Source organism: Ipomoea triloba, chromosome 3, assembly GCF_003576645.1.
Source record: "Ipomoea triloba cultivar NCNSP0323 chromosome 3, ASM357664v1".
Taxonomy (NCBI): domain Eukaryota; kingdom Viridiplantae; phylum Streptophyta; class Magnoliopsida; order Solanales; family Convolvulaceae; genus Ipomoea; species Ipomoea triloba.
In genome coordinates this window covers 12896860-12906841 of record NC_044918.1, presented here as the reverse complement: position 1 = coordinate 12906841, position 9982 = coordinate 12896860, and the positions used below count along the sequence as shown (strand labels likewise).

Below are 9982 nucleotides of genomic sequence, written 5' to 3'. Positions count from 1 at the left end.
GGGGGGGGGGGGGGGGGGGGGGGATTTTTTGAAGTTATACTCTTACCTGAATAATGTTTTTTAATTTTTAGATTACCATCACTAATAAAACTATAAGACAGATTAGATTTGTTTATTAGGCTACTGATTGAGTGCTTACTTTTAATGCTGTGAGATAATGAGAATATGAGAGATATGTTCAAGATATATTGCAATGGAATATCTGGAGATCACAAACTTATGATAGTGGTTTTGAAGATTTATGTTGGGATTTGGTTTACGACTTCGTAGAAGGTGGTATGCTGAGTAGATAATGAGGGGTTCACCAAACGATTGAGATTTGCTAAAATTTCATTAAAAATAATGGTATAAATTTTTTTTTTTTAAAAAAAAGAGAATTATTACAATGGTCAATGAATGGTAAGTGTTTGACTTTATAGCTAATAGGAAATTTATTTATACAATTATTATAACTATATATATGTCTAATCAAATGGAGTAATAAATAAGAATCACTAATTGATCTATACTATGGACTATGGAGTGCATACTAAAATTTACTGATTTTTTTTCTAAAATAGTACTTCCTTATTTTATCTGTCTTACTTAATTGTAACGACGCAATAACCCTTCCTCCTTTCTCTTTCTTCCACGTCCCCAACTCATAAGCACGATTGCTTCATATGCAAATGCAAGGAGGAGAATTTGTTATTCATACAAAGATAATGCAGAACCTAAACATAAAAGCTACCCATTTTATTATTCATATCAAATTAAGTTTCTAAGCTTTCTATGCATACAAAGATGCATTTTCTTTCTTTTCCTTTTGCGTTTTGATTGGTTTATTATTTTTAGTCAAGCAAAATTTTTTAAAAAAAAATCTTGAGTTGTGAAAATAAAAATAAAGAGAGAAAAATAAGAAGACGAATAGTTGAATCAGTAGTTATGCCGTGGACCCAGGTCCACCTTGCAAGGTGGACCTGGGTCCAATACGACGTCGTTTCACAAATTTATTTTTTTATTAAAAAAAAAAAATTTAACGGCGGCTCCTCATCATAACAGAACACAAATTCTACATTCACAGACTCTATACTCCACATTCACAATTTGAAAACTCCACATTCACATATTACAGCGCTACAAGTTGCTAGAACTCTGTTAACAATTCACACATTCATAACTCTACATTCACAAATTCTATACTCCATATTCACAATTTAAACCCTCCACATTCACACATTTCAGGGCGGCTAACTCTACTACAATTCACACATTCATAACTCTACATTCACAAATTCTATATTCACAATTTGAAACCTTCACATTCACACATTTCAACGCTATATGTTTAGTAAATTTTTTTTTTATATAGTGTAACGGCGTCGTTTTGGACCCAGGTCGGGTGCACGCCATAATTTGCGTAGTCGAATACATAAAGCCCCAAAAGCAGTGTGCAGGCCCAAAATTTAAAATCCCCTATATCAGTCCAGTCCAAATATCCAACCACTTTCCTCTGTAAATAGTAAAATAAACACACCCTTTGGCCTTTTCATCTAACCTTTCCTTTCCTTTCCTTTCCTGTTTGGCAGATCTGCGGTTGAATACAGCCAAGATCCTTAATATCACACCATCAATAGTGCTCTCTTCTCCCAGTGGCCACGCCGCCTCTTCCAATTACACTCTACTCTCGTCAGCTATTGAACCCGTGACTCCATCCCCATCCAAACTGTATCTATGTAAATACGTATAAGTTTATCGATTCTTGATTTTCCAGTCAATGCCTGTCATTTGTCGATTCTTGTTGCAATTACCCAAAACCCTCCCTCAATAATCAATAATCAATAATCAATTCCCTCCCACTTACGAGTCACGATGCCACCCAGAAAGTCTATAAAAAGGCTTCCTTTATGGGCCACAAACTCTGCCAAACCCCTCTATCGATCAAAGCTCTGCTACATTTCCATGGCTTCAGCTTTTTCTCTCGCTCTCATCCTCTCCCTTGTCCTATTCTTCACCCTCTCATCCGCTTCACGCCACCGGAGCATCCACTCCCCTGCCGTGGGTTTACCGGCCGCCGCCCGCGATGCCTGCAAGGTCTCGGTCGACCCACCGGCTTGCGAGGCCGCACTGGCTGCCACGGGTCAGGTGCCCACCAACCCGACGGCGGTCCAGATCATCCAGTCAGCCATGCGGGTCTCTTCCGAGAACCTAAAGCAGGCCGAGTCCATGGTGAAGAGCATCCTGGCCGAGTCCTCCGACAATAAGAACCGATCCGACGCGGCGAAAACGTGTCTTGAGCTCTATGGGTACGTGGAGCGTCGGATGGAATCTGTGGGCGATGCCCTGATGAGCGGCAAGATCAAAGACGCCCGGGCCTGGATGAGCGCCGTCCTCGTATACCATTACGACTGTTGGTCGGCGCTCAAGTACGTCAACAACACCGCGCTGGTGAACAGCACGATGGCGTTCACCAACTCGCTCATCGGACTCACCAGCAACGCGCTGGGAATGCTGGTGAACTACGACCGGAACGGGAAAGAAACCGGGTCATGGGGCCCGGTCAAAACGGAGCGCGACGGCTTCTGGGAAGGGACCGGCAGTTCCGGGTCGGGTATCAGCGGCGGAGTTCCCACGGGATTGACGCCGGACGTGACGGTTTGCCCTGACGGCGGCAGCTGCAAGTACAGCAAAATCCAAGATGCGGTTAATGCCGCCCCCAATTTCAGTCGGGACCGCAAGTTTGTGATACTCGTAAAGGCTGGCGTTTACGACGAGATAGTTCGGGTCCCTTTCGAGAAAACAAATGTGGTGTTTCTAGGGGAAGGCATGGGCAAAACTGTCATTACGGGATCTTTGAACGTGGGCATGCTTGGAGTTAGTACCTATAATTCTGCCACTGTCGGTGAGTAAATCGCTTCAATCCGCACTTTGTTTTTTTTTTGGGTTTTTTCAATCCGCACTTTGTATTACACTAATTATAATTTACGCCCGCAGAAAATAACCAATTTCATATGGAATGACGAAAACACCCTTAGAATTCTTATATGTAATTAGTTAATAATAATACTAATAAAGAATAAAATTTCCTTTTTTTTAAATGAAAAATGGGAATATTATATTTTTTTAAAACGAATTTCACTTTTCCTAATAACCAATAAATACTTTATATTTCTAGTTTGTACCATTAATTATTTTTCTATTTTGACCGATTCATCTCACTAATAAGGTTTGGTCAGGATCGTTTGTGAGTCTAATTTTAGATGTGTAATTCAACACCCTTATTCCTTGTGTTTTTTTTTCTAAATATTGATTGATGTTGTGGGTGTTGTCTTGTCAGGTGTTGTTGGGGATGGATTCATGGCGAGTGGTGTGACGTTCCAGAACAAGGCAGGGCCTGATGCTCACCAAGCAGTGGCCTTCCGATCAGACAGCGATCTTTCCATTGTAGAAAACTGTGAATTCCTAGGCAATCAAGATACTCTCTACGCCCATTCCCTGCGCCAATACTACAAGTCTTGCCGTATCCAAGGCAACGTCGACTTCATTTTTGGCAACTCTGCCTCTTTCTTCCAAGACTGCACCATCCTCGTCGCCCCCAGGCAAACCAACCCCGAGAAGGGCGAAAACAATGCCGTCACAGCTCACGGCAGGATCGACCCCGGCCAGTCCACCGGCTTTGTCTTCCAGAACTGCGTCATTAATGGCACAGCCGACTACATGAGGTTGTATTTCAGCAAGCCTAAGGTGCACAAGAATTACTTAGGGAGGCCGTGGAAGGAGTACTCCAGGACGGTTTTTATAAAATGTACGTTGGAAGCGCTGATTTCACCAGATGGATGGATGCCGTGGAGTGGCGATTTCGCGTTGAAGACTCTGTATTATGGGGAGTTCCAGAACACCGGGGCGGGAGCTACGACGTCTGGACGTGTAAATTGGAGCAGCCAAATTCCGGCGGAACATGTATCATCCTACTCTATAGACAACTTCATTCAAGGTGATCAATGGATCCCTACATCTTCCTAATTGTGAAGAGCCCTATTGTGTTGAATGATTGTTATAGAAGTAGGTATGTGGTTGTAGTATTGCAGGCATACATGTAACATGATGAGGATGAAACTATATATGCCATTTCCAACCCCAACCTGAACCTAGCTATGTAATTACAACTTTAGTTTACTCATGTCAAATTAGTACTGATGGATTGGGTATTGGGAATGGGACCCGAGAGGTCGGCCTTGTAGCGGTCTGTTAGTGAGCCTCGAATAGAGTGCTTGGCACAAGACCCTCGGGCAACGCGATGGAGTGAGCCTCCCAGAGAAGCTTGAGCGTGCATTTAGGGAAAGCGTGAGCACTAGACTCTTTATCAAGGTGATGGAGTTAGCCTCCAAAATCATATTTAAAAAAAAAAAGAAAAAAAAAAAAGAAAAGGTAAAAGAAAATTACTCACTCTGTCCTATTTTATTTGTCATACTTATTATTCATGGGTCAAATCTAACTCTTTCGCTTTGTTTATTTTTTTAATTGTTTTTATTTATTTTAAAATTTGATTTTCTGTGTCTAATAATAATTTTAGTGTAGTTTTTTTTTAAAACTTTAGTGTAGTTTTTAAATATATAAATTTTGTATATTCATACTAAACTTAATATTATTAAAATTTAAATTAAAAATAAAATCGAGACACATAAAATGGGATGGAGAGAGTACAAATTACAACCATCAAGTTAAAACTTGAAACTTAAAACTTACAAATTAAAACTTAAAACATACAATTAGGCAATAAACACACTCTCATTATGCTTCAAAGAATACCTAAATTTTGGGAGGAATGAAATGTAGAGGCAGCCTCCCTTTCCTTTGCTTTCTTTTAGACCAGACCTCAACTACACCAAGAGTAACAATAAAAACCTCCAAAATTACACCAACAAAATTCCCCCAAAACCCCTAGAGGTAGTGTCTGAAAGAATAGTTGGGCTAGGGGTAGCCGACCTAGCCGTTGGTTTCTCTATGCCAATTTGAGCCCGTGTCGAGGGAGGTGGAGCTCAAGTTGCAACCTTGCAGGTGTAGGGTTTGGAGGAGGAGGAGTGGAAATATTATGTGGCAAAGGCGATGAGGGAATAGAAGGAAATGATGCATGGGAAGTATTACTAGATGGTGGGGTGGCGATGTCAATGCAGGAGGTGGCTTTACAATTTATGGCGGGGGAGAATCAATAGGTGGTGGAACTCTCACATTTGTGGGAGGTGATGTTGCGGTGGTGAAACAACAGGAAGGAAAGGTGGTGTTGCAATAGGGGGTGGTGGTAATTCTTTGGGAGGGGGTGGAGATGAAATTGGAGGTGGTGAATTGACGGTGGGAGAAGGTGATGGCAGTGGCAAAGCCGTGGTGATGGTGGGGGTGAACTGGTGAAGTCGGTAAAGGTGGAGGGGAAGGAGGCGGTTAGAGGTTTAGGGTTGAGCAAATGAGGAAATGATCTAGGGTTGTTGTTGGCTGATGGTTAATTTCATATATATATATATATATATATATATATATATATATATATATATATATATATATATATATATATATGCGCGCGCTCTCGCATGTGTGGGGTATATGACATTGTATATACATATACATACCTAAATCTTTTTTTTTTTTTTTGGATATTCAGGTGGGTCGGATATATTTTTATATCCCCTACTTGAATTACTCAACTTGTGAGAAATTTTGGGTCGGTTCGGATTTTGAAATATCGGGTTCGGATATCCACATAATTAATTGTTTCGGATTTCGAGTAAGTCGGGTTGCGCATAGGCCTAGCCCAAAGGTCGTAAAACCAACATTGGTGCCGTCTGCTGAGATCAAATGAAAGCCCATGACATTTTCAGTTCAAGTCCCGTTATTTCCCCTTTTTTGTGTGTGATTTTGTGTGAATCTGTTGCACCTACCATCATGGTGATTACCAAGAAAGGCCGTCAAGATGCGGTTGGAGCCCATTCCGAGCATGATTGACATTAATATGTCACATAAATCTGATTTAATAACCGTATTACAATGTTCAAAATGGTCATATTAATAAGCATATATTAGTGCAAACTCACGTCCATTTTCAATGTGAGACAAATGCTACTTCCAAGTTTCCCCCCTCCATTTTCCAACCAAATGGGTCTACATTGATAATCAATTTCTCATTCACCCATTATCTAGTTTGAGCATATAATATACCAATTTCTTCATTTCACTATGAAGAACTCGAATCCACTTTGACCCAACCCAAATCAGAAGTGGACCCCACATATATTTGTACCACAAAATAGATACTTAAAATTGCCATTTTAGCTAAAATTTCCAACAATCCTCAACATGAATGAAAATTGATTTTGCGGTACTAAAAAACAACACGATTGTGTTCAACTGTTAATGCCTACATAGGATAAGTAGGTGTTACCTTTTGAACATTTTCTTGTGAAGATATATTTACTCCACTAGCTGTCAGGTGGAACACGATGTCTTTAAACCGGACTGCTATTTCTATAGATGACATATCTCACACAAGTACCTTTCAACTAAGGATGGGAATAGGCTAGACTCCTACAAAGTGGCTTATGGCTTTGCCTAACTAAGACCTAGCTAGGCTTGGCTTGTTTGGTTAAAAGACCAACCTTGAGCCCATTTCAGAGCTTATTAAACTAAACAGGCCAGACCTATATATATACCAGACTCGGCCTTTACGCCTACAAGCCTGGCCTATTTACACACACACACACACATACACACATATGTTTTGGATTAAGTGTGAAAGCTACTTCCGGTGCAAAAATGCGGTTAACCATGATCATTGACTGTTAAAAGAAATTCTATACGAAATGTACACTTGAAATCTCAAAACCATACACTTGAAGGTAGGGATAACAATGGGCCTGGGGTGGGTCGGGGAAGGCTACATCCATCACCCGACCCACCATATATTTTCTCCACCCACCCCAACCCGCATCGGGTGGATTTTTTCTAAACCTACCCCCACCCCCACCAGATGCAGGTACCCATCACTTATCATCTTCTTAATTTTTTTTTTCAAAAAATAATATTTATATTACTTACACATAATAAAATCATAAAATTCATTAGTTATACTAAAACAAAAAAAAAAAACAAAAAAAAATCCAAATATAATAACTAAATTATTAATTTTTAAAAATAAACTTAGTTGTTTAAATATAAATATAGTAAAAAGTTACCCGAAGTTATAGAAACTTCTAGGGAAAATTGTAATTTATGCCCCTCCATAATATGTGTCAATTATCTATGTCACACCTGAATTATTAGTGGTGTAAATATTGCCCCTCAATTTTCAAAAATGGTACATATATTGCCCCTCCCGTGGTGTAAATATTCACGGTAGCTATGACGTATTGAGGGGCAACATTTACACCACTAATAATTCAGGGGTGACATTGATAATTGACATATTATGGAGGGGTAAAAATTACAATTTTCCCAAACTTTTATAATAAACTAAATACTAGTACTTATTTTACTATTATATATATACACACACACACACACACACACACACACACACACACACACATGGTGGGTCGGGTGGTGTTCTAGGTAGGTTTTGCACATAGAACCCGAATCCAACCCGACCCATGCGGAGTGGATATCCACGGGGTGGATTGAAATTGTCATCCCTACTTGAAGGTACAAAAAAATGCATTTGAAGGCAAAAATGTTGCACTTAAAGGCAAATAGATGTGCAATTGATGCAATTTATGGTACCAAAAAGAAAGTTATTCAACTTAAGTGTTATTAAAGCAATTACCTATACAAATTGTTTGTAAATCTCACAAATTTAATTAGAAATTAGTTATATGTTATTGAAAAGAATGCAAAAGATATAACAAATACAGACCAAGAATTGTGCACTTGAAGGAAAAAAAAATGCACTTGAAGGCATAAAAATGTGTACTTGAAGGCAAAAAATATGTACTCGAAGGCAAACATGCACTTGAAGGCTTAAAACATACACTAGTAGGAAAAAAAGGATTTATTGGAATGCTAAAGTATTTTTTTTACACAATAGTAAGACACACATACACTTGTAGGCGTGAAATTGAGCACTTGAAGGCATAAAGAGAATTACTAGAAGGCAAGGGAGAAAAAAAAGACACTTAAAGGGAAAATTTGAAGGAAATTAATTGTGCACTCTTAGAAAAGGAAAACATGCACTTGAAGGCCAATTTTTTGCACTCAAAGGAGAAACTATGTACTAAACAAAACATATGCACTCGAAGAAGAGAAATATGCACTTGAAGAAAGAAACATGTGCAATTGAAGAAGAAAAAATGTTCACGCGGATACAAAAGACAAGCTGACTTACTCAAAATTAAAATTATGCCACCACGCATTTTTTAATTAATATTCCACCTGGGCTATTGATTTGGACTATATCTATGGTTAGCAACTGTGCACATTTTGTACTTGGAGAGCATTTTCATTTGATCTATTTTATATATATATATATATATATATATATATATATANTAAACAAAACATATGCACTCGAAGAAGAGAAATATGCACTTGAAGAAAGAAACATGTGCAATTGAAGAAGAAAAAATGTTCACGCGGATACAAAAGACAAGCTGACTTACTCAAAATTAAAATTATGCCACCACGCATTTTTTAATTAATATTCCACCTGGGCTATTGATTTGGACTATATCTATGGTTAGCAACTGTGCACATTTTGTACTTGGAGAGCATTTTCATTTGATCTATTTTATATATATATATATATATATATATATATATATATATATATATATATATATATATATATATATATTCTATCTTATACCTAATATATTTTTATATTTACAATATAACCTAAAGTATATATAATTACCAAAACTTAACCCTCAATCTCTAAAATCTCATTGTAAATTTTGATTAAACTATAAGCATTGCTACTAATCCTACAATAAGTGTTCTTATTGTTTAATTTATTAATTGTTCTTACTGTTATAATATTTAATGAAGTGCCACGACTTAATTACGTGAGTTGATTGTTAACTATTTATGAGATTATAAATGATTACAAGAAATAATACAATTGAATTTATTCCTAAACAAGTTAAGAAGCATTTTGTAGTCGTGAACCCGTGACTTGTGGCGATATACTTATGTAGTTATGTATTAGTTTTGTATTAGGTATATTTCTTAAATTATTTAGAAATACTTATTAAAGTTTTTAAAAAGACTTAACATGTAGACTTTAAATAGGCTCAAATTGCTTTGAAGCCTTTTTAATGTCCTACATATTAAACACGCTTTTAAAAAGACTTCAAGCTAAGTTAGGCCAATTGTAGACTTAGGCTTGAACCTAACAAAAAGCCTACATACATGCCTAGGTCCATGCCTTAGATTTTCATAAAAGGCTTAGGCCTAATTTTATAAAACTCATCTCGGCTCGACCTATTTCCATCCCTACTTCCAACCTTTGTTATGTTATCATGTTTAAAAAGGTTTCAAGCCAAGCTAAGCCAATTGTAGGCTCAAGCTTGAGCCTAACAAAAAGCCTACATACATGCCTAGGCCTTAGATTTTTGTAATAGGCTCATGCTTAATTTTATAAAACTCAGTTTGGCTCGGCTTATTTCCATCCCTACTTCCAACCTTTGCTATGTTCTCATGTTTAAAAAGGCTTCAGGCTAAGTTAAACCAATTGTAGGCTCAGTTTGGCTATAGAACGCCACTTCTAGTTCTGCAAGAGTTTCTTAAGAATTGAGACAAATCAATTCTTCTTTGAATCGGTCTCACTTCTCTCTCACATTGGTGATTTTTTTTCAAGTATCCCGCATACTCACTCATGCCAACTGATGCTTCAAATCATTAAAGCAATAAGCATGCAATATATCCTCGCATAAGAGTCACTGTTCAGTGAGGAGTGGTTGGTTGTTCGAGACCCCCACAGTGACACACTCTATTCCATAATTTAGTTGTTCCATTGAATCTA

The 9982-nt window shown here is 37.9% G+C and overlaps 1 protein-coding gene across 1 annotated transcript; it reads left to right on the top strand.

Moving 5' to 3' along the window:
- The first annotated feature begins 1506 nt into the window (after nt 1-1506).
- Nucleotides 1507-4176, top strand: LOC116013702 (probable pectinesterase/pectinesterase inhibitor 51). Its single transcript, XM_031253595.1, has 2 exons — nt 1507-2881; nt 3317-4176. Exons 1-2 carry the CDS (start codon nt 1852-1854, stop codon nt 4000-4002), a joined length of 1716 nt encoding a protein of 571 aa, XP_031109455.1. The 5' UTR covers nt 1507-1851; the 3' UTR covers nt 4003-4176.
- Nucleotides 4177-9982: the final 5806 nt, after the last annotated feature.

Coding starts and splice junctions, on each gene's coding strand:
- LOC116013702 (XM_031253595.1), top strand. CDS start 1,852: ATGCCACCCAGAAAGTCTATAAAAAGGCTTCCTTTATGGGCCACAAAC. Junction 2,882..3,316: donor CTATAATTCTGCCACTGTCG/GTGAGTAAATCG, acceptor TTGTCTTGTCAG/GTGTTGTTGGGGATGGATTC.